Source organism: Catharus ustulatus, chromosome 4 (assembly GCF_009819885.2).
Source record: "Catharus ustulatus isolate bCatUst1 chromosome 4, bCatUst1.pri.v2, whole genome shotgun sequence".
In the NCBI taxonomy this organism is placed as follows: Eukaryota; Metazoa; Chordata; class Aves; order Passeriformes; family Turdidae; genus Catharus; species Catharus ustulatus.
Genome location: NC_046224.1, coordinates 33,460,043 through 33,485,653, shown reverse-complemented (window position 1 = coordinate 33,485,653; position 25,611 = coordinate 33,460,043). Strand labels below are relative to the sequence as shown.

At 38.9% G+C, this 25,611-nt stretch overlaps 1 protein-coding gene across 3 annotated transcripts in view; it reads right to left on the bottom strand.

The window, feature by feature from the left end:
- The window catches only part of MET (MET proto-oncogene, receptor tyrosine kinase), an 87,755-nt gene that overhangs the window by 33,300 nt on the left and 28,844 nt on the right, over nt 1-25,611 (bottom strand). For all 3 annotated transcript variants that reach the window (XM_033058350.1, XM_033058351.1, XM_033058349.1), the window contains exons 3-8: nt 21,692-21,883; nt 9,857-9,991; nt 8,331-8,504; nt 2,420-2,580; nt 1,143-1,245; nt 795-931 (exon numbers count right to left, since the gene is read on the bottom strand). In XM_033058350.1, the coding sequence (XP_032914241.1) occupies nt 795-931; nt 1,143-1,245; nt 2,420-2,580; nt 8,331-8,504; nt 9,857-9,991; nt 21,692-21,883 (902 nt within the window). The remainder of the gene's footprint in view (nt 1-794; nt 932-1,142; nt 1,246-2,419; nt 2,581-8,330; nt 8,505-9,856; nt 9,992-21,691; nt 21,884-25,611) is intronic.

Here is a 25,611-nt window from a genome sequence, read left to right as displayed (position 1 = left end):
ATACAGAAGGAAGAAGGAAACTTGCAGAGAGGAGAGGATTCAGTGCTTTGTGGAGCTGCCTGTAATAAAAGGAGTCAGAGTTGCCTGGAAATAAGTCTACTGAGAGAAGGCATGAGAAGTTTTTAATGAAGGACTGGTGATGATGCCAGTTGTGTCTGTCTTGACATAATTACTACAGTTGAAGGCATTTCCACACAGAACACATCAAAGGTTTGTAACTGAGCTCCTACTGGATCCAGTACAGAGCCACAAGAAATTCCAGCTTAAACCTTCAAAACTATTTTCTAGATACCAAGGAAAGTCCCAAACTGATGCTGCCTCTGTTTTGTAGGCTGTTCACTGATAGCAGTGCAGAGATAGTGCTCCTCTGCATGGGACAGACATTGTCACACTGGTCAGGTTTCCACCCAACAAGGCAGTAGGAAATGGTGACTTGTGCCCACTGGCAGCTGCTGCATGAACAGCAGCTCTTGCTAACACAAGAGAGAGGGCTGAGTGTGTGTGAATCAGGGTGACAAAAATGATGGGAAATAGCATTTTCTTGTCCATTAGAAGCTGATTTGACATTTCGCTATGCAACCTTTTAATGAGGTTAATGAAGACATTCCCGAATAAACAAGACTTCCAGAGAACTGTAGTCCTTTCTAGAAATCTTTCAGCTAGTCTAAACTCAGGATAGATATTGCTTATTGTATAAATTCCCCAACGAATAACACAAGGAGAGGAAAGCATATGTTTGAGGGGTTTTTTTAACTCCAAGGCTTTTAATCAAGACATTTCAGTTAGTACATTACCTTTTCAAAGTGCATGGTTGCTCACCAACAAAAATCCTCATGGAGTTCCCACTATCTAGGTATTTTCCAGCTACAGTCAGCAACGTTCCTCCAGATTTGGGGCCATAGGTGGGAGATATACTTGTTATTACAGGATTCTGAGGGGAGGTAAAAATAAAACCAGTGGATTATAAAATTATTTTCAAAATGTAAAGAGGAGGTCTTAAGACATTTATTAACATTACCATGAAATAACAATAAAGCCAACATGAATACAGAATTTACCATGCTAGATTGGACTCATGAGGAGTCCCTATCAGTAAATATTGAAGCAAATTTTGACTATAATGGTTTAATTATAATACTTACCACGTATGAAAATGTATTGAACAGTGTTTTGCCATGTCCAACAGAAACACTACTGGATATATTAAAACCTGGACTTTTTGCAGGAGGAACTGTGCATTCCAGCCTTTGTAAAACAAGGAAAAAAATGGGATTAAATTTTTTTTTCTGATTGATTTCTTTTCGTATTGAAATAGAACCACTTCAAGCCCATAATAATGGGGAATCCATACTAAACAGATCATCAGTCTCTGCATCACAGACATTTCAGAAATAACAGCTGAAAGAACTGTGTCCCTCTTCTTTAATACTAAATATAAATGCTGTGGTCTTTATAATACTTGGCCACAGAAAATAATTTGAGTACATCATATACATTTCAGAAAAAAGAAGCATGATAGGAAAACCAAATACCTCTATTCAATGGGTGATGGATGCTTTTGTACTTTCCTTTAGTATCAAATTTTGGCAGACAATAGCATTAAAAAAAATGAATCATATACACAAGTTTGTTGTAAAAAATAAAATATTACCAAAAATTAAACTTGAACTTCTGCAGCAGCATGTGTCAATGTATAATATTACATTCACATAATCTCATATATAATCTAGTCTCCTTAAATCATCTTGTTTCTGTTAAGACTGTTCAGAACAGCAGTTAAGAGAGTGTCCAACACTTCTGGAGCACTTGCTGGAGTATCTGCATTGCTGTATATATGAACAAGAAAGCTGTGCCACGATTTGTGCATTGCTTTGGTGGCAGGGAGAGGGTATTACTATGTTTCTGAAAGATAACAACCACAGTAACCTCTGTCTTAAACTTAAGCCATTATCCCAGTGCCTCAAATACTTATTTCTGAGGAGGAGAGGTGCAGTTGAGGGTCACAAGCTTCTGGATGACGAAATACCTGCATCTCCTCACACTTCTGTCCAGCAGCTTTACAGATCAGGAAGACAGAGGTGACATAACTTAGCCCAGCAGGATGCCAGCCAAAGGAACTGCCCCCTTTTCAAACCTTTGAATAGATTCATTCTTGCCAGTTTTCACAGATGTTGAACAGCATTTTACAGACAAATCAGAAAAACTACTGCAGGAGATATTTGCAGAAACTAGATTTATTTCATCTCCATTTTGAGCATTGTTCTTCTTGCGGAGTTTATTAAACTACGAGATTTTTTCCAACTTGAAATTTCAGAATCAGAGATGATACTTATAGGCTGAATGTTTGTATTTGCAAAAAAAATCCATACCACATTAAAAAAATCTGTAAAAATGGAAATTAATATTTTAGGTTTCTTACCTATTTTTGTTGCTAGATTTTGCCTCCAGAGGACAAATTTGCCCCCCAATATGGACTACTGTATTTTTTAATTCAAATCTATTATTTTTGCTGAATCCAAAATCCCATCCACACAGTGTCAATTTTGTCCCACCTTCTATGGGAGCACTGCTTGGGAGAATCTGTTAAAAAAAAAAAACTGTGTTAGTTGAATCAGGTTTTCTTGAACTTCACTTGGAGCTATAGAATGGGCAAAGGAATAACTTTAGAAAAGCATTTCTTTTGGTAACTGTGTCCTAGTATTTATCTTAATTGTTCTTCACCTTTCATTTGTCACATTATGAGCTTTCTATGACAGCAGCAATAAATAACAAAACCTGTACTAGAAGGCTTTGAAAGATAGTGTTTAGGGGCACTGAACAAGCTGTGCATTGTAATAGTCTTTAAAATCCTGCTGTTCTTGTCTTTCACATCTTATTTCTGGCGTGTTAAACATACAATATACTTATTTTGTTAGAAGCTGAATGCTGAACACAAAAGAGCCCCCAAATGACAGTTTTTTGTGAGCTTGATGAAAGTTGAGTTCAGAGTGAAGTAGCTTCAAAGACACCATAATCCAATACCACATTGACTGTGATAAAGTTAACACGACTTCTGCTATTCTTTCCTTAAACATTTTACATTTGGTCACCTCTAATTCCAAGTTAAAAATAAACTCCCCCTCAGAAACACAGAGACAATCTACAAAGGAAATGCATTTTTTTTGTATGTGTGTGTGTGTGTATTGTAAATTGTCCTGTAAAATATAACAATGGTGGGAAAAACGTAGGAACACTATAGAAGTCTTACAAAACTCTGTAAAAGTACTGGTTAGTACTATCTGTAAAAAACTGCCAAAACCCACCAAAAAACCAACCAACCAAAAAAAAAAAAAATACATTAGCTCAGGAATTATGAGGACTTTTGACAATATGGCACAATTTTGCAAACATACCAGTACCACTAGACAAACAAAAAAGAATGAAAGGAATGAGAGACTGAATTTATGCTTGTGATTATAGTCCCTAAGTATCTTAAACTTAATGCTTTAGTGATAATAATTTTGTCCCTAAAATGCAATACAGCTGTGTCCTTCAAACAACCTGGCTTAATTTTCAAGCTGAAAGGAAAGTGTTTGAGTGATCCTTGGCTATTATTTCATCTGGAAATCCAGTAAGACAGCACATTTCTTTTCAACTCTCCTGTAGCTATACTTCAAGACTCTCACAAATGAACTATTGTAGATAGAAAGGCAGCTGAAGAATACTTCAAAAGAATTATACCATACACTATATATGGGGAAATTTACTGCCCTCATTAGAAACCAGACAAAGAGTCTGCTTTAAAATGCACTGAAACCAGAAGGAACCTTTCCTGTCTTAGAGAGCTTTGAATCAGCTCTCAATGAGCAAAGAGGGAACTTATGCAGGAACAGCACTTTTGTACAAATCTGCAAAAATGGAGTGATAACACTCACAGCTCCCTGACACACAACTGCAGCTATGAGCTTGGAGCCATACTGAGCCCATGAAACCTGTGCTATTCCCAAGTTTAACTTATCCTTATTTCTTTGGAGTTTTCTTCTTCAAAATCTGGATTTGACTTCAGTTTCTAGTTTTCCACTCTACTTAATATCTCAGCACATTATCTATTTTTGAAATAAAAAGCCCTGACAGAAACTGAAATTGTTCTCTGGGGGTACAGGATGTCCCAGTGATTTTTACAATATATTGACATGTGGCATTTGAAAAGTTTGAAATGTAATCCACAAGTTAGCAAAATGAGGGCTTCACAAAGCCATACAAAATAAAAACTGAAGGTGCTCATCATCATGTTCTTAGTGATCTTATGTGGCAAAAGAGACTTTTGATAGCAAGCTTAATTGAGTGCCTTAATTGAGGGATAGCAAGTATTTAGTACATTCTGTCAACAAATTTAGAAGGCAATACCTCCAGATAGCAAAAAAAACTCCAAAATCTTAAAGTTTTGTTTTTAAATTATGCAGAACTCCCACATTTTTATTCAAGATTTATTTTGTTCCATTTGTTCTGTACGATGAAATGTCTGAAAACCAAATGTGATTTTCCAGACTTTTTAATGGGAGATTTGACAAGAATGGACAGTGAACCTCCTGGTCTTTAAACTGAGGTATATGCAGGCCTCTTCTGTGTACAGTAATTTCACAATTATAAGCCGCACCATTTTGACTAAAATTTTTCCCCCAAACCGGAAGTGCGGCTTACATTTGGCCAATATACGAACAAATGTTGGAAATTTCCCAACCTGGAAGTCCGAACCCACAGCAGCCCCGAGCCAAAGCGGAGCCCGCCCGGCCCCAGGCAGCGGGGCAGTGGCGTCGCAGCAGCAGCAGCGCTGGGCACGCCGCTCTCCCGCTTCCCAGTGGCAGAGGCAAGTGGGGCCGGGGCGCTCCCTGGCGGCCGCCCTGAGTGGGGCCGAGCCAGTAAACCCCATGATCCCACAATTCTGTTACTAATTGGCAAGTTTGTGAAAGTTGCACGCGGATCCTTGCTGCAAACGAAAGTGCGGCTAATAATCCGGTGCGGCTTATATATGGACAAAGACCTAAACATTGCCGACACTCGGAGTTGCTGCTTATAATCAGGTGTGGCTTGTAATCGTGAAATTACTGTACTTACATTGCACTGGTAATAACAGAAAGCAATCAAAATGCAAACCACTTAAAAATGAAGGATTCAAAAAATATTGTGTTATCTCCACTGATAAAATGGAGCAAGTCCATTGCAAGGTCTGTCATTGTGCTGTTCCTTGAACTTTTGGTTAAAGGAGGAAATTAACATTTTGTTTTTGGCAAAATTTAAAGCATTTTGTTTTCCTTCTATTTATGTTGAAGTTAATATCCACTTACATACTCCATACATTTTTTTGGAAGAAAATTTTAATTCAAAGACAAAAACACATACAGCCACAACTGAAATTTCCAGCAAAGCCTCCAACCTAAACAGGCAGCAGAAGGACTGATGTTCTTGATATAAAAGCCAGCTAAAATGACTCACTTTAAAAACAACAACAAACCATGTCAGATTTTTAACCACAACAAAGAATCAGAAGGGAGACCAATTTATTTCTTCTTTTCGACCCTTCACCTTTTAGCGTGACCTGAACGCCACGCGCAGATGCCTGCAATTTGTTCCAGCACCAAGGGATCTCCGAGGAGACTCCCTCCCTGGCTTCCCTCTAGAAATGCTCGTCCAGGCTGATGAAACTCCTCACTGTTGGCAGAGGCAGTGGATGGGAGCAGGCTGGGAGCTGGCTGTGGGGGGAATGTTCCAGTGTGTTCCCTACTATGCTGTCTACGTCTGGGCAGACTTGACAGCTCCTCTCCAACCCACAGCTCCAAGGGAAAGTGAGTAAAGCAGGGAAAATAGATAAAGCATCTACAGGGCTCCATGGGAAAACACTGGGCTTCTTCTCTGCCATCCCTCCTGAGAGGAAAATAATTTTTTTCTCCCTATTGTACACCACTCTGTGCAATAACCTGGGAAAACGTCATTGAAGACTTAGCTAACATCCACTGGAGCAGACCCTCGGGGAGTAATCTGTTCCCCTCGGGTTAAAGTGATCATATGACATATCTCAAGCAATCTGTCCCTCTGAAAGCTGCAAAATATTAGGGAGAGGTTCGGACTGAATTTCAGGTACTATGCAAAGCAGTCATCCTCTGTTTGTTAGGAACAAAACTAGCTTGTTTCTTACATTTTATGCATGTGAGTTTAAAGACAGATCAGAAGATGATGAATAATCTGTTTTATATTTTTTCAGTAATCATGTTAAATGTCATGGTCCAGTAGAGCATGAAATTTGTCTTAACAGCTAGCAATCCAATGGATTTAAGTACCCAGCTGCATTTTTTTCCTGATAAACCTTCTGGAAGCAACTTCTACCAGCACTGGCATGCAGTAATTCGAGATTCACTTTAAGATCCATCAGTGTCACAGATCCATATTCATTTCAGGGGTAGACTGAACTTGTGCTGAGCAGGCTGGGCTGAGCCACATGGGGAAGGGGAGCACCTAGCCAGCCTCACACCTATTCCCACTGCCCCACTTCCAAGGTGTGCTCCCCTCCAGGGACTGCAGAGATGGTTGTGGGGATACACCTCTTGGTCTAAGCGCCTGTGCGTGGGCTCCAGGCTCTTGGTTCTTAAAACTGCTGGGTGAACACATTCAAAATTGAAATTAAAGAGGGCTACATGAGTTAAGCCCCTCTGAAAATCAGAAACTGAGCAGCTCAGAGCCTGAGAAATATTTTTTGAGCCATGGAAATATACTGCCACTTCTGGAAAGTTTGCAAATTAAAAAACACTAAGGGTGTTTGAGGTCTAGAAAAGATGAAACAAACTGAGCAGGATAGGTGAGTACCTTGTACCTGCAGAGGTACAGAAAAATGTGTAAGAGCTAATTCTCACTGTACACTTTGAATTGCTGATTCAGTCTCATACAGACTAAAGCTGGAAAGGATTATTTCACTATCTCATATAATCTTTTTGAAATAAATGTGGTTTTAAATAAAGGAGAAGTAAACTATTCACATTCTGCATTGGCAATTTTTGTGCATCTGCTTTGTCCCAAGTAAATGGCCACAGAAGGCGAGGCAAACCACCCCTCCCCCTTCCATTTTCTATCCACTTTGGGTTTGATTCCTATACCTCTTCATTTTTTTTTCACTGAATTTTGCCTGTGTTAATCCTAAATTTTGTGTCTGAAAGGTGAACATTGAAAAAACCAACCCCGTAAGCATGTGTTTCTATACTTCTTTCTGGATTAGAAGCAGTTTTGCATTAGAACTTGAAAATATTGTTGTACATGAAATCATATGCCTGGATGAAAGAAATACATTATTTATTTAAAAACCCACTTTTTCCTCCCTTTCTCTCTAAGAGCTTAGCATATCAAACTTTCATCTCTGTATACAAGTTGTATTCCAGTAAAGAAAAATGTATATTTAACTACATGATGTAGTTTAAATGCACTAACACAAGTGAACGGGTATAAACGCTACCAGAGAGTTTTACGCTTGTCCTTCCCTTGGATTTCTAGTCCATCAACTGCCCTACAAACCTCTGCCTTCCCAGTTATGTCACACTTCACAGGGGAAGATTTGGTCCCACCTACAGTACAAATCCTGCATCAACCACAGCTGAATTAAAACTGGACTGTGCCGGCGCAGCTCTCTGCTCATCTGTGCCTTTTTGTTCTCACACACCCTGGATGAGCTCTGGCTGGCTGGCAGCAGCCTCTGGCTGCCCCTGTACCGGGGGTGCAGCTACAGGCTTGTTCCTCATTGGTACCAAGGGGACACATGGGAACGAGGAGATGGGGAGGGACAGTATGGAAAAACAATTTCCCTAGGAGCTGGGTAGGGTAAAGGAGGGATTTTTCTCACAAAGAAACACCAGACTTTCCTCCAACACTGGAACCAATACAAGGATGGATGAGGAGAGAGAGCCAGAGACCTCCTCTGCAGGGTCAGGCTGTGGTGGCTCTGGGCAGGAAGCGCTTTCCTCCACTTTTGTCTCAGAGAGAAGTCTAAGAGGAGGGATGCTCCTTTCTGTTACTGGCTTTCCTGTCAGACCCCTGCCAGGCTGCTCAAACCCATCTTGTTTCCCCATCAGAAGCGCTTTGTAGGGCAAGGGATCTCCCAAGGCTGGTAAGGATGACCAGACAAACCTGTCCACCCATGAGCATCTCAGACCACAGTACTCATGGAGACAATGTGAGAGGATTTATGGACATCAAGACTGGGGGAGTTGAGGAAAGCTGACAATTTATCATGATTACATTAATAGACAATGTCTACAGAGTGCAGACTCTTTTTCCCTCAAGAGACAGATGTGAGAAATCCACCACTTTACCTCATAAATGCTAGGCAAGCAGGTGTCCTGGGTCCAGGTGTTGCTGGGGCACTCAGAAGACCTGAGGCACTGCTGGCTGCACCAGCCACACTGCATGAAGGCTGGTGCCAGCAGGCATTGGCTGCAGGACCTGAAGTGATGGCAGCCTGGTCCCTTCAGAGGGATCTTTGTTATCTGTCGATGGAGAGACATGATGCACACATCCTTTTAATACATGCACTGAGTGGCAAGGAGAATCTCTATTTATGCATAGCATGATGGTGCTACTCAGATTTCAGATGTGCAAGCCACAGTTCGACTTCTCTTTAGCTCAGTAATTATAGGATCTTATAAGTAATTTAACTGACATGATTTTAAATTCGCTTGGGAGAAACCCTAAAGGCATCTTAATGTTATATACAGTTACTACCAGCATCTGGTGTTTACAGCAAGATAGCATTTTTTGCTGATGGAGAAAGAAAACAGCAGCGTGCTCCTCCCAGTTCTGTATCTCAGTGTATCTCAGTATGCCTTCGTTTATACATTTGTAGAAATAGGCATGATGGCTATTTCAACTTCGGTGAGGCTGTATTAATATCTGTGGCACACTTACAGCATGTGACTACCCATGTACTTGTTTTTCATCAAAAAACTTTTACTCTACCTAAAATTTGTATTACTTCAAATATCAGGATAGTTATGAAATAGCTACTCTAAACATGTAAGAATTATTTTTTGTCAAAATATTAAAATTTATATATAATTACATTACTATATAAGTGTATTTCTTTATACTTCAGGACCTTCCTTAAATTTATTTTGTACATTTTCTGAAGACCACTCTTATAAATATCTCATACGTTTCTAGTAAATGATTAATAGCAATCTTTATGGCTGATGTATTTCTGTAAGTCCTTATAGAACTCAAGGGGTCAAATTATTGCTTACAATCATGGTTTAGGATTATCTGTAATATTATCTGCTGATGTTTTAAAACTATTCTTCAATGCATATCTACTTATGACAATAGCAAATTTATGATAGATCTTCATCTTTTATTAACTCTTTGTAGACTACATGCTAAAGTAATTTTCAAGCCCTACTGACTTACAGTTGTACAGACACCCATGTAACTCTTGCACACAAACAATCCTCCTTAAAAAGTTACAATGCTATGACACAAACCTACAAAAGCCAGGAAACTGAGCACCATTCTTTTCTTAAGCCATTGTGTGTATTGTCTGTGCAAGCACTTGAATTAGGGACAGGGTTTCAGCCTTAAAATTTGCATTTCCTGGCTTTTGTTGGTTTATATCACCAGCTCTTACATTATTTAAGCATTTCTCAATATTAGGCTGCCAGTTTGTTTAGTAGGAGAAAAACTGTATCTTGGAGGAAACTTGCACCCCCAGTGTACCACAGGAATGGCAGGGTTATGAGGATGCAGAGCATAAAGCAGCAGTGTGAACAGCTGCTCTTACTGATAGCTGCTGTTCTGAAGGCAGGTTTACACTGTACACAGGAGGATTAGATTATGAACCACTCACCTTTTTCCCAGTCACTACCAGGGTATAGCCATCATCTGCTAATGAATTCTTGACAACAACCTGGGGAGAGATGGGGTGGGAGTCTAGCTGGAAGCTGACATGTGGAGCTGTGGGTTCTGAACGGGAAACCACTATCTAAGAAAGAAAGAAATTTTGAAAATCAGCAGGCAGTATGTAACACAAATGCATGCTGCTCAGCTGTCTCATGTTCTCTGCTTGCATGAATTACTGTGCATTAAATGAATAATATTTTGCATAATGTTCCATCATAATCTGATTAATGCACTATAAAATCTACTTTTATTTAATATAGGTAATCATGGCTACTGGAGGATCCTCATAAAACACTGTATTTATAAAAATATGCAGGAGTCGCTGCATGTTTCCTAGTCCTTCAATTTCAGGTATTTATAAACTACCATAAAAAATGAAGATAGGTCATTTGGTGAGTCCTATACCTTTAAGAGTGAATCATTTTAACTACAATATCTATTTAAAAGAATCCTAAAACTCCAGGTCTTCAGAAGTCAAAAACATTTCCTTTTATTTTCACTTTGGTCCTTCAGTTTGAAAAGTATACTTTAGCCCGTGTCAAGAGTCTCTGGTCTTGACACACGTGGGGCAATTAGATTGCAAAGCTATGTCAGGCACTGCAGGCGGCTGCTGTGGGCACCCCTAAGAGCCACGAGTACACAGAGCTCAGAGCCACGAGTACACAGAGCTCAACACCCAGAGCTGCTGAGATGGATACTGCTCTGATGAGCTCCTTGCAAGCTTTGGCTGGGCCCCCTGAGCTCTGGCTCCTGTTGATTTCTGTGTAAGCTGGGTGTCCAGGACTGAGCATTCAAAGCACTTAAATTACAGGGAACGGTGGAGGCTCCTTTAGGAGATGCTCCAAAACAGGAGCCTAATTTAGTCATCCTGAAGCCCCTTTGCAAAAACCTTCCCTTTCTCCCTTTCTCTCTCTTGATTTTAGGAGATCTTAGGGAGATTAGTCACGCCAGTATGAAACTCCCTCAGTACCCATCTCTCTGCATCTCGAGTTACCTAAATTCTTCTGAGAATCCGGGTCTATTTCTGCAAACACACGCCTAACTTTACTACTGTAACTTTGTTGACTTTAACAGGATGAGTCATGGCTGTTAAGCAGAGGCATAAAGCATCTGCAGATCGGGGTGGATATTTGATAGCAAGATTTTATAGGCTTGGGCCTGCAATCCAGAAGGATGTGCACCCAAATGTGATAGCATCAGGCAACAAAGGCAGAGGATTGTTTACATGAGGGAAGATCATGTTCATGTTTCAAAAGCTGCATCACGTGTAGTTTACTTAAGGAATTTAGATAATCAACATTTGCTGAGAAGTTAGGATTCAATGGGGTTCATTATTTAAAAAGATTGAAGCCATTCTGGAAATAACTTGTATGTCAAACGTTTCATTTTTTACTATAATGAAGCTTTTCTTCTGACTCTGAAGGCAGAATCAGAACAGCCAGGACATTGACTTACACGATTTCACTGGCTTTTTGCACTGCCAAGGGCTTTCAACAAGATGGCTGACTCCAAAACTAGACTTAGAGATGCTGTAATTATAGCTGATGTTTTGATGTAATTCAAGACTTAGATAAAATATATGAGCAGTTAATTCATGCCGATAACTACTTCACATCCCAGAGGTATTTATAGTTTGGGGTTGCAAGAGGCTTTTTTTTTTTTCTTTAAAAATGAGACTGGCTTTGTTACAGACTTGGCTATGGATTTATTTCACAGCACAGAAAGTGCAGATTTTAGAAATCAATAAAGTATGATCGTTTTTGGTGACACAGAAGTATGGTCTCTGACTCAGTGTAATAGGGCATGAGCTCTGTTTTTCTATTCAGGACAATGAAAAATAGAATGGACTGGAAAGCTGCATGAAAAAGCTTGATTAATGTTGGCATTATGGGGAGAGGTAGCACCACAGCTGCAAATACCTTTTTAGTTGATCATTAGCCGTGTCTCATCTCGAATACCCACTGCTATAAAATGCTAAGAATTCTTTTCCATCATGAATCCAGGCTTCCTCTTATTGCCAAGAATTCTTTCTGATTGAGCCACAGTGTTAACTCTTTAAACACATCTGCATTCCAACCTCAGAGCAATACATGAAAATTTGAATTCCATCTCTACAATCTTGGAAAAATTACTCGGTACTTTAAACACTGACTGACTTTTATTTTACTAAGGTTGATAGTCAAATCACCTGCTCAAAGCCCAAGTGATTAGACTTTGACCTCATGACATACAGGAAGCTCGGATTACACTTCCTAGCTCATGGAATAAAAGTTTGGATTTTGCTTAGAACTAATCTACCAGCCTACAGTGCTGCTATAACAGATACTAGATGTAAAAATGTTCTTTTTGGTCTATACAACTGTGCGATTTTTGCACACATCAGCCCAGTCCTTGAAATTCTATCTTACCGTTATCCAACATAATCCTGGGAAAAAAAAGCAATTTGAAGACAGTTTCTACAGCACTAGGAAGAGGCTACTTAGGACTCCAGTGTCGTTCTCATAAAGCTCTGATTTTTATGGCTTGGGACTGAGCTGGAATGTGTGCAGCATAAATTTCATCTGCCATGGACACACCAACATACAGGGACCACTACCATGAAAATGGTTTAATACTACAAGAGGATTTCCCTCTGCAAAGACTATAAAATCCTGGGTGTGTTGGGAGTGTCTTTTTTTGGTGGGGTGAGAGTGGGTTGGATTTTTTGTTTTATTTACATTTTAGTAATTAATTTATAACCATGAATTTCTCCGGAGCATAAGGGAAACGAAAGCTTATTTCCATGCCTGCACTCAAGCAATTAGGAGTGAGGGAAGGTCTAGAACAGACAATTAACCAAAGGAGAACAAACAGACATTAGTAGTAAATGGTCAGTGACTGCAATAGTAAGAATTCACCAGAGGTGTTCTGCGAGCTGTCTGTGCTGGGGTCCACACTGTTCAATACACCTGTGAATGAGTTAGAAAAGTGGTTGAGTAGTCCATTAAAGAAAGTTTTGTGATGATCTGAAGGTATTCAAAGTGGTTAGGATGAGGACAGACTATGAAGGATGGCAGAAGGACTTTACAAGAAGCGTGTCAAGGCAATAAAATGGTAGGTGAACTACAAAAAAAGAAAATTAACTTAAAACAGTGTATGATAGATATCTAACTGCTTAGCATCAGCCAAAAACAACCTAATAAAAGCTTAGAAATTATCAGAAAACTATTAGAGAACAAACCAGAAAACACCCTGATAACATATAGTTGGCTGAAACTGAAAATCTCTGTGCAGTTCTACTTGCCTCCTGGCAAAAAGAGCATGTTAAAAAGGGGAAAAGTTCAGAGAAGGGTAACAAAGATGATCAAAAGGCTGTAATGAACAATGCTTGAGTATGGTACATGTGGAATTTCTATGAAACAGGAATAGAGAATCATGAGCAGGTAGAGACCAACCATAAACTCTCTTCCACAACTACCCAAAACAGGGTTGTAGCCAGCTTGGAGTTGGTCTCTTCTCCCAAGTAACAAGTGATAGGAAAAGAAAAAATGGCCTCAAGTTGCACCAGGGGAAGTTTAGATTATATTTTAGGGAGCATTTCTTCACCAAAAGGGCTGTCAAACAGTGGAACAGGCTGCCCAGGGAAGTGGTGGAGTCACCACCCCTGGAGGTATCTAAAAGATGTGTAGAAGTGGCACTTAAGGACATTTTTTAGTCCTGGACTTGGCAGTGTTAGGTTGATGGCTGGATTCAATGATACTTGAGGTGTTTTCACCTAAATGATTCTATTACTCCATGATTTAACTCTATTAAAAATTCTAAACACCACCAAAAGACAAAACCAAGACTTGGGTTCAAGGCAAACAAAAGAACATGACATCCTGGCAATATATGATGACCTATGTACTCCCTGCTAAAGGATGCGAATGCAAGAAAAATGCACATTCAAAGGGAAACTCCACAGGTACATGGAAAGAGATAAACAGACAAAAATCAATAGCTCAGGAAATTCCCAGAAAAAATACTTGGAGACTTGAAGCAGAAGGTAGTAGCTATGTGTGTCTGGGTCACTAGGGGTCCACTTGTCAATACCACTGGAGACAGAGCACTGAACTAGATGGACTCTTCATTTAAATCCACGTGGCTCTTCTGATGTCTTTTGAGAATCATGTTCAATATTAGTAACTAGGACAAACACAATATTTATGACTCTCTATTTAGAGAAAAACAAACAATTTTCTTCCAGCAGGGCTCATACTACTTCCATGAACTACTTCCATGAAGATAACAACCAACAGTTAATTAATAATGAATATATTAATGTATTCTTTGGATTGGAAGTCAACGATCAACAAGGTCCATGAGCACTAAAATTATTAATTTAAATATTATTTCATTTCCATGAGCTAGCATTAATGTTAAATATGAAGACTTGAGTCTAGGTTTGTCTGTGCGTACTATGGCAAATTAAGACTGTAATAACTTGAGTTGAAAACCAGCATGCAACAGCTTATTTTAAAAATCATTCTGATGCTCAGTTCTGCTAGTCAGCAGGATTGAATTACAAATGTTACTGTCTACATGTTGAAATGTCTTCTGCAAAAATGAGAGGCCTCCTAAAAGGAATCCAATCTGAGTATCATATTGTTATTTTTTCCCTAGATGTCTGGCAGGTGTATGCTATTATCCAGCAGAGATAGGCTCAGGGTTAACTTTACTGTGCAATGCCTCAAATGCCCTGGGATATGCAGCATAGCCTTGCAAAGGGCACATATGTGGCTCTCTAAATGCTGTATATCATTCTAATCCATGAAGAATATAATGGATCTCTTCTGAAGAGTGTAAGCTTTTCTACTCAAACTGAATATTAAAACATATGTGCTCTCAAACCAGTTATCCAGCACCAGGTGTTAATTTTAATTTGGCTATATGGATTTTGAATTATGCTGTGTTTGATACCCTTTTTCCCCTTGAGAATCAAGATACATTCTCTACCCCAGAAAGAACTGCTATCATAAATGTTAAAAGTTGAGCTATAGACATGAAAATGCTACTTAACAAGAGTTTGCCACAGTTTTCTGTTGGTTTAAAAATGAAAGATGGAAGGATTGCAGCTATTCACATTCCTACCAATGCTTGTGTGCACAGTTTGCATTTAGCCTTAAATAGGTCAGACTGCCAGTACTGAAAAGACAGATGAATTGCTGGGCTGCTGAGACAGGACAGCAGTGGGCACTGAGGACAACCTTTGCAATGATTCCATGGGCATCCCATCACTCTTTCCTCTTCCAGGCTCTGTAGGGTTTGAAGTCCCTGGTCATCTATTTCTTGACCTTCTTGCACTTGTTTCAAATATGGCTTGCCACTTGCACACATGGGTTTTATCACAACCACATTTATCTGGAGGGACAGGGACTGGATCAAGAGGAGTTTGATAAATTCAAAGGTGCATATGGCTTCTAGTACACTACGGTATAAACTGAATTTGACTAAGCACAGTGAAAGATGCAAAGCTCTGTATTTCTTTGTTCTATGTCAACCCATTTTGCTGACAGGCACCATGGCTCTGACTCTTGATTCCTGGAGTGGTGAGGTCTTGCTGCTTTGCTGTTTGCAAGAGGAGAGCAATGTTGAAGACTTGGCTCTCTTGCTGAATTCTGGGACAAATTTTCCCAATCTTTGAATGCAGTCACAAATAAAAAGCAGATGTGATGGTTTTTCACTGATTTCTGTAGCATGCATTATGTTCCCTGGCATGTAGTCTATGAAAGCAGCTACAACACATGCTAAGTTCTCTCTTTTTGGGGAAATGAGATGTGTGTTAAAGTTTGGTTATGGTGTTTGTTTTTAATCATAAGTATTCCTGGGAAATGAGTGTGATTATCAAGTGTTCTTCTACTTGCATGTAAAAGACAACACATTTGTGCTTAGTGTGAGAGAATTTCCCAAACTCTTGATTTGTGAGTACCCCACTCCTATTTCTCTTCAGACAGAATCAAAGGCAACAAAGGAAATTATAAAGCAGCAGGTTTAAAGAAACTCCCAAAAGCTCTTTATCATTCAAAGCGGACTGAAATTACAAAAGTCATTGTCACAGCATACCATGGAGGGGAAAACAAAATTAAAAATAGTAAGCAAAACTGAGGAGAAAGGAGTCCATAAATGACTATTAAGTGCAAAATATGGATGCAATTTCCAGCTCAGAGTATCTCTGAGTGCCAGAACCTGGAGGGTACTGAGATAGGTACGACTGTGTGCTTTTACTTGCCTCATACCTCTGCCTTATCCATCTTAGCCCCTGCCAGAACTCTGCTCCTTCAACCTTTACTATAACCCCATATTAACTTTCTTAGCAAAAAGTCTGGGATTTAATGGTTCTCTAGAATCAGGCTTAGATTAATTTGTACTGTTGCATGTCTAACAAGTGCAGAGAGCCCCTGAGAGGATGAGTGGTCTGTTGCCTGATGTGCAGTACTCTAGCAAGGCATATCTTACCATCACATTTGGTTTTTGTGCCCAAAGACATTTTCTGTCCAGAATCTGTTCAGACATGACAGTGCATTACCATGTTTTGCTAATGCTTGGCTTTTCATCTAGAGCTGGCTCATGTTCAGCCAGATGGGAACAGGGATGCAGTCAGCATGTGGCTGGTGGCACTTCAGAGTCTATGTATGCCCTTGGGAAGAGCCTTTCCTCAGCTCCAGAAGCAGCAGGATGGATGTCCCACTGAGCCATGAAGATGAGAGGGGCCGTGGTGGGGTCCCTCATTCTGCACTGCTGCTGCCCCGCTGTGCACTGAGCTGCACTGCCACAGCCAGAAGGATGAGGTGGCCCTGCTGCCAAAATTGCATCTACAGAGAGTGGATGCCTGTTGTGGCTGTAAAACATACAGTGAAAACTTCTCCATCCCTCTTCCTCAAGGTCACCAACGAGTAGTTGTGGTGCTTTTGCAGGGGTGCTAAGTCTTTGAGGTCAGCTTCAAGTGTAGGGGGCACATGCACTATTCTGTTCCAAACATAACCTTAGGATGAAATCCAGTCTCTGCTATGTCAAGGGCATTGATCTCTTGTTCATTGTTATGGCCAGACCAAATGTGAGCTTTTAAGAATAAATCTTTTTAGATGTTCCCATATCACACACTTCCCAGAGCTACCACAAAGATTTCCCCCTCCTGAACTCATTTCATCATCATTGTAAAAACATTCTCTGAAAAAATGCCAACTTCAGGCAGAAAAAACCCAAAATGCCTTAAAACCAAGAAAAAAAGAAAAGAATATATTATCTCAATATATCGTGGAGTGGAGTTTTTTGGACAAACTATAATTTCCCAAAATACTGGCTGGTAATGTGTCTTTTCCAGTTATGAGTACTATTCTCAGCATATCTTAGTTTGAGGAGAATAAGGCTGTTTTGCACCAGCTGAAAATATGATTCCTCAGCTATAGCAATGTGACTGGGTGCTGTTTTCTAATCAAATAACCACTGTGAAATACCTGATTTACTTTGCACCCAACAGCTGTAGTTACAGTCTGTGTTCCCAGTCACAGTCTGAAAACAAGCACAATAAGAAAGGCTGAAACAGCTGCAACTTCTCAGCAGAAAAAAAAAAAAAGAGAAGGGGAAAAAAAGTTTGTTGTCAGGCTTCAGCTTAGGAAGGAAGTAAAACCATTTTTCTTTTCTGTCTCATGCATGTCAGCTGTCTTACAAAAATTATTACTGGTCTGTTTTGTAACAGAAACTCCACAATATTTAGTAAACTACAAACTCCAATCTATTCATGGCCAAATACAGATTTGACATTTCTGAGGCAGCCAAAACATGCACAGTATGTGAATGGGCTGCAGCAGTTTTCAGGAGAGATCTGGAATTCACCTCATGGCCCTAATTATCCTACTTAGAAGAACACATGCATCTTCTGTATTTGGACCATCCAGATTGATTTTATATTAGTTCCAAATTTTGGCTAAAAAAAAATACACATTTAGTGAAGGAGGCTGTATTTACTTTGCAGTATTAGTGCTTTCCAAAGTTGTTCAAGTGAATAATTTATTTTATCAAACTAAAAGCAGAAAACAACAGGTGAGTATTCCTTGGTCGGATAAAACATGCCTGCTTTTGCATTCTGATTATTACTGGGTCTTTAGAAAACCTTTTAAAATAAGTAAAACATGGGCTTTGTTCTGAGTTGGATCATTAACAATTCTGATGGGTAATGCTTTGGGGGAATGACTTGTGAAGTTAGGAACTATTAACTGTGATATATCCCTAAATATCTCAAAACCCCAGAATGTGGTAACCATCACCTACAGAAGGAAAAAACCTACATGTTAAATCTGTTAAATTTTGTAGCAATGCCATGAGGTTAAAAAAAAAAAAAAAAGGAAATAGAAATAAGTGTTAGAGACAAGAGGAATGTAGGAAGGTAGAAAAAGATGAGCAGAAGAAAATCAAAAGGAAACTGAAAGATGACAAGAAAGAGGAAAGAAAAAAAAGACAGAATCAAGTGGCTAGCTGCTGATCAAGTGTAAGCAAGTATAATGGGGGTATATGAGAAAGATTTTCAAATAAATTTCTCTCAGGTTCAATAGCTTGGTGCTGCACGTACTGCTTCCACAGCACAGACCTGGAGCTTCAACTCAATTTAGATGACAAGATCACTAAGTTTTCAGGAGATCCCCACCTGCCCCCTCCCAAAATGTTTCATGACAACTAAAAGAAACCCTAAATTAATACAGCAAAAATGTGATCCAAATGTTCATTACCTTCACCAAACTGCAGCATATCTGGACACTTCAGGGTGCTGTTGTCAAAGACAGAGTTACTGCGCTACTACTTCTTTTAATCTCATGGATGGTTGCTAGTACTGAAATTTATGTCAGAAATTAAATTGTCTAAATATAGCAAGGTTTGGTATTTCAAAGAAGATACAAGATGAACTGTGTGCACTTGAAGGGCTGAGCTGATTTTCTAAATATAGAAAGCCATACTTGAATATTTTTTTCTTTTGCTTTTAAATAGTTGGCATGATAATATGTTCTCAAAATACTAACACAATATATCCAGTTTTAAAACAGGTTCCCTGCTAGGCAGAATTTTGTAACTAATTTTCTCTGAAAGCATACCTGTGTATGAAGTCAGCTTTGAATAGCTGCAAGGAGATTGCACAGGAAAATTCAATATTTGCTTGTACAAAGACTTAAAAATATCAGTGCAAATGACTGTGCAAAAGTGAGATGCATAATAAGTGAAGAGCTGAGGACTCGTTGCACTATGTTCCAACAGATTTGTGAATGAAACAAGAAGAACATTACATTTATTTGGTATGTAGAAGTCTTTGGAGATATATTTTTGATTAATTAAGCCATTGTTAGATTATCCTGATTTTTTTTTCTCATTTTACTTCAGTAATGATCATATAATAGCTTAAATTTTAATGATCCAAATCTCATTGCAGTTAATAGCTATATTTCCATAGAAACACTACAAATCTGCTTTAGTTGGGCATTTCCTAATGAACATGTTAAAAGCACTTCCTAGATTGCTATTAGAAAAAAAAAAAAGTAAGAGAACATTAAATTCTGCAAAAATCAGTGTCTGCTATATCCTACAGATCTGGTATCCCCTCCAAAATCATTTAAAACCAAAACAAATACTAACTTTTTATTTGGAGGTAGTATCATTAAAGGTAGTCACTATGCTTATTCTTATGCTAGTTGCACCAAACCCTCAAAGAAAGAGCTCCTGTTCAGTACAATATGAGCCCAATGCTGACTTCCCCCTGTAGCTGAAACCAGTCTGATTCAATGATGAGAATATTTCTGCTAATGGCCATGTGCAGTTTACACAATAGCCTTTTCTTTTGATCTGTAACTGAACCTGGAATGGGAAATGTATTCTGGAAATATTTAATTGTTCCTTGAGTTGGGCAAACATCTGAATGAAGTGTGTGCTGCAGGATTTGAATGAATAATTTAAAGAACATTATAAATAAAAATAATGCTCCCTTGTGCTTTCTACCAAACCTTCCTAAAAGCTTTGTGACAGCCCAGAAGTAATGCTGGGAGTAAGAGAGTAGTTGTTATTAATTGTATTTTGTAGATAAGGAAATGACTTCAGAAAGGTTAAACAAATTGCTCATTTTGCAGTGTGAATCAGTATCTGCTTTCAAGAACAGAGCGCAGTTTGGGCCCATGCTCAGCATGTAGCTCTTGCCCTTCCTGCACAGAAGACAAACTGCAGCTTAAATTTACCAATGGCATCATGGGAAGTTAAGGTAAAACTGGCAGGGTTGTCATTGAAAGTTTTGTTAAATTTTTTTTTTGGGCTGGGAGAGGTAGGAAGAGAAACATGATTTTCCCTATTTTTTCATCTGTCCTTTGCAGCAAATCACTTGGAACTCCTTGCCTGTAGAAACATTACAGAATTTGCATTATGCAGCTGGTTCTGTGTCCAGTCTGTGCAGAAGACTGGAGGTATAGGATTCCCTTTATCCAGATGGGGTACATATACTGAGGACAATATATAACCCTATGCACTGCATGTGGCAAGAAAATGAGGGGAAGGAAGAGAAGAAAGGAAAGGCTTAGTTCCATTAAGGGCTACATATGCCCCAGTCTTTTCTAATGGAAGGTTATGGGAAGTGGGAAAACTGGAATGGCACAGCAACTGATGGTCTTCTCATTAACTCTGATGACTCTCTATAGCCTACAGAACAAGAAGGCCAGAAGACTGTCAATAGTTCAGGAAGTTTTCTAGCAGACAAATAGTACTGGCAAATTGAAATAACACAGCTCCTTGGGTGCAAGAAGAATCCAGGCTGAGATGCACATCCAGGCTGGATTCTGGAGAAGCCAAGCTCTCCCAGGATGATAGTGTTTGAAATAAGATGGGTGAACTCAAAGTATTTTGTCTTTGTCTTCTGGTGTTTGATTTTGACTGCCAAGATTTTAAAAGACTGCTGCTTGTAAGTGTTATATTTATTTCATTAGTCACCTACAAAGAAGTCATGTAGTATAATCTACCTGTCTAAATTAGTTATGTACTTAGTGGAGGGAGACAGACTACTCAGGAGGGTGATTTATCACTTTTTATGAAAAACTTGTTTTAGGACAGGAAGAACTATAATCCAAAAGAACAGAGTGAGATAGGAATGAGCAAGAGCCTGAAAATCTAATACACATTCGGAGAAACTTGAAAGTAGGTGGAGAAGGAGCTAATCTCAATTCTACAGCTGTGAGTCATAGGCTACGGGTACACTAGCAAGGAATTTGGTGCCAGAGGAGTGTATCAGTATATAGAAACAACTAATGCTGAGGCTCCTGCCTCTACATTATAAACTGTCTTGGCATTTTACATTGAATAGATTTAATCTGATCCTCCAGCATAAATGACCATACAAAGTGTATTTTTGAAGCTGTCTGAATAATCAGTCACTGTTTTAGACCTTTCTGCCCCAGCTGGGGTTGAGGCATATTTGATGTCTATCCAAGACAGTGCTTTCAGTTTAGTCTTCTTTGAAAGAACTCTTGTTTGTATGCACCAATATTGTTCTGTGAACTAAGACAGCTGGAGATCATGGTAGAATTTGCTCCTCAAGCACTGTTCCAAACCACAAACTCCAGGTAAAAACTTAAAATACTGAATGCTCTATTAGACAATTAATTTATATTCAATTTATTTGATAATTTCAATTTTCTAATGCCTTTTAAACTGGGGTAATAATGCTCTTCCCTTTTCACCATCCTGCTAAACGCTAGTATTTTGTTTTATTGTGAAGTTATTGCAGTTACACAGTAATATTTACCTGCATGAAGCGGCCCTCTGAAGTTCCCAGATTAGCAATGGTAAGGTTCCCTTTGGTGAAGACAGATATTGAAGTTAACAGGACACTGTTGAACTGGCCCATGAACAAGTCAACCCTCTGCAGAGGAGTCGTAACTTCTAAGCGATATTCATCATCTTGTGCTCTGCAGTACGAAGCGTTTCTTGAAAAAGCCTGTTTGAAAATGAAGTACAGATGAGTGCTGCCTTTACGAGTGGCAATACATCTTTGTCAGAATGAAGTCATTTAGCACAAATGCATTCGACCAAAAGTATTTTAAGATGTTTCAAACTTAATTGCTTCATCAGTTATGATGTTTCATGAGGAAGGCAAAAACTTCTTAATGCTATGGGAATGTTTCTATTAACTTTTAAAATCATGTCTGCAGGAATAAGACATAGGATCTATATTTAACTAGATGATATGTGTAGAAGCAGATATATCAAGGTATCCTTTCTCAGCAACTTCCTTAATGCTGCTTCTCCAGGAGTCTGAGAATTCTTATACTGCAGAGCCTGCCCAGTGACACACCTACTTCTAAAACAGTTTCTTAGAAAAAGATTCTCTAACAACAACGTGATTTTTTACATTAAAATAACAATTTCCAGTATTCTTCTCCCTCTATTTTCACCACCTTTTTCAGACAAGAGACACTTAAGTGGAGAAGAAGCCAGAGAAAGAAAAGGGAGATAAATTAGTAAAAACAAGTTTCTGATTGTATGTTTAAATGAAACTATGGAGAAGACAGATTTTAAAAATTGCACAGATTATTATATGGATCATCTATGGTTCATGCACTATTTCATCTGACATCTGTATGTCTTGAGTGTACTAAAACAACAGCTGCATTTGCAGGATTTTCTCCTTAATTTGGGAATAGAGGTTGCATGTTTTTAATTTTCATTGAAAAAAAGTCTTGAACAATACACTTTTAAGTTATCTCTGAAGAAGAATATAACCCCCTAACAATTAAATAGTAATCTATTAACCGATAATTTATTATTATTGATATTACATCATCTGTTTTGGGGACATTGTATAAAGATAACCAGGAATCCCTTAAAGGATCTTTAACCAGTTTAAATTTGGAAGTCATGTGGCATGTTCCTACTGTGACATACTTAATGAATAAACATTTAGGAAGATTATAAAGGATCTTATGGTGGTTCCCTCTGTTGAAATCAATAGTGAGCTTAATTTCTCCTATTTTTTTATTGATTTGTTTTTTGTCACAAACATCTTTTAAGAAGCTTGAAAGAAATGTTTTCAAGACACTCAAGAGTCTTTTTACTAAGTCAAATAGATCTGCATCACACACTTAAAGAGCATGTAGGAGTAAAATTTTATTGTCTTCTTTTCTAGGTTCAGATGTCTTTCCTCAAAGTATGAAAAAGAAAGCAATGAATGAAGAATTTCTTGTTGGCCTAACTGGTGAATTCTGGACTGAAATCCAAGGCATTGAAAATACTATCAACAGTGCTGAGCCCTTTGCTGTTGAATTGTGCTGTTTCTGAGCTGAGCCCAGCAACAGCACTGGCAGGTGAGGTTTTCTGTGGTCCCTGGAAGTTGCAGTCGGCACTGATGCCAGCTTTTCTGCCAGTTTACTGTATCATTTAGGTGAAAGCCTACATCAGACCAAATGAGCAGTTGAAATCTCTGTGCAGTGTCTCAATGATACAGAGAAAGGGCTTCTAAATTAGATCTGGTACAGCAGTGAACTAACAGTTTGGTTATCCACATATTAAAGGTTTAACAGTTTATTAATTGTTAATATATAGTGTATTTTGTTCAGCAGGAACTGAACTAATACTTTGAACTAGGAACACACCTTAAATATTTTTAACCCAGTGTTTGACTGGATTAAATCATCAAAGGGCAGGTTTAGCTTTTCTTTGTTTTGGCCACCAAACAAGCTAAAAGCTGTATTCTTTTGCACTCATATCCTACCCAGTCTAAAAGTATTTCTGGAACATCTGTGCAGATTACTCATACAATGACTATGAATGGTTCAAGTGCAGAAAGATGTACAGTTTTCATGGTTTTTGAAATAAGGCAGATTTCTGATTTTCCCCTCCTCCAACATGGGATCTTTGCTCTTTCCTGTAACTGCTTTTTTCCATAAGCAAAGACTTTGGAGAGAGATGCTTCTGTGCTAAGCTTAAAGTACTTCTTCCTACATAGTCATTTCAGCACAATTTAAACATCCTAACTTGCTGCCTCATGAAACCCTGTTCAAGCTCTGGAAAAAGTGGTTAGATTTCCCTGCTTGCCCTTAGCTTCTCCAAAGTCAGCTCAGCCTTCCTCACAGATGCCATAATTTGGTGTATCTCCTGAAGAACCTGCAGATTGTTACACATATGGTTCTTACAAAACCTGGCGCTTTGTGGATTAACCATAATGTAGGGTTGGCTGTTCAAGAAATAGGAAGGCTTTGATCTTTGCGTAGAAATGCAGAGATTAAAAGGCTACTTAGAAAACTAAAGGAAGATTGATAACAGGGAAAACTTTGTCAAAGATGCTGCTTTAAATTAACACTTTTAAGCCTGGTTCTCTCTTTCTCTCTCCTTCCCTCCCTCCCTCCCTCCCTCCCTTCCTCTCTCCCAGTGTACACATAACCATCCATTTGGCTGTCAATGTGGAAAAATAACTGATGTCAGATGATGCACTCTGGATACTATGCCAAGTTCCACTGAGAAATCACACAACTATTGAAATGGAGCACGGGTAAGTGCTTGGGTTCAGCTACACTGCTTCCCTTGTAGGACAGGAGGTGCCAATTGTGCGTGTGATTCACAGACAGGGCTTTGTTACTGCTAAGCTGGCACAGGTGTGCTGCTGGAATGCAGTGAGGTGTGAGCAAGCCCTGCCTTACAGCTGTGTCCAGAAGGCTAGAAGATAATTAATGTTATCTTATTTGTTCATACGGGAAGTTGCGGTGTTTTGGAATTTACCCTTGACTTGGTCCACAGAAGACAAATATGCAAAAAAAATCTCTAAACATCGCTGAGCTGAGCTATCAGGAGCTGTCACTGCTTTGCAGCTAACTTATGGTTTGTATGTCATATTCAGTGAGCATAAAAATGTGCAAAGCACCAAAAGTGCAAAGCGGGGATGGAATTCTTACAGAAACTAATGAAAATCACAGAAGAATACCTGGTTAGGTCAGTGTCAGAAAAATGATCCAAAAGTTAGTCTCTACTCTGAATACTATACCCAGGGGGAAAAAAATCCAAATACATTTTTGTGAGATTTTCTCTAATTTGCAGTGACTGCAAATTGGAGAAACATTCCTCCAGGTTCTTTTTTCTGGAGATGGTCAAAACCTGCTCTTAGTTAAGTGCAGTGCTCATATAGAAAGTGATATTATGTATAATGTCTTGATATTATGTATAATGTCTTGAACAAACTGGAAATCAATGACTTAATCACGGTGGAACATTTCATAGTGTCTTGTGAGCCACTTGGAGGACATCATTAAAATTAAAATTTAATTTGACAAATTGGAGAAATGGTCTGAAAGTAACAAGGTGATATTTCCTAGTGTCAGTCATAAAATACTGCAGTTATGATGTAAAGCTCAAATGAAAGTAGGAATATGCATGAGTTTTATTTTCTGCTGGTTTGTCTGTGTGACTTTTAACTTGTTGGCTGTCAAGAATCGAAATTCTAAGTATTAAGTTTTTTCTTGAAAAAACGATGAGCTCTGGGATTCTCCCTCAGGAGAAGTGGTCACCTACAAGAGCCGACAGCATTTCTCCTTTCATAGAATCAAAGAATCCCTTAGGTTGGAAAAGACCCTTAAGGTCTGTGGCATAACATGGAGTAGGGAGAAATAAGCTGCTGTTAAATGACCTGCATCCAGATGTCTGCAAATGGCAAAAATCTTTTTCCAAAGAAACTAC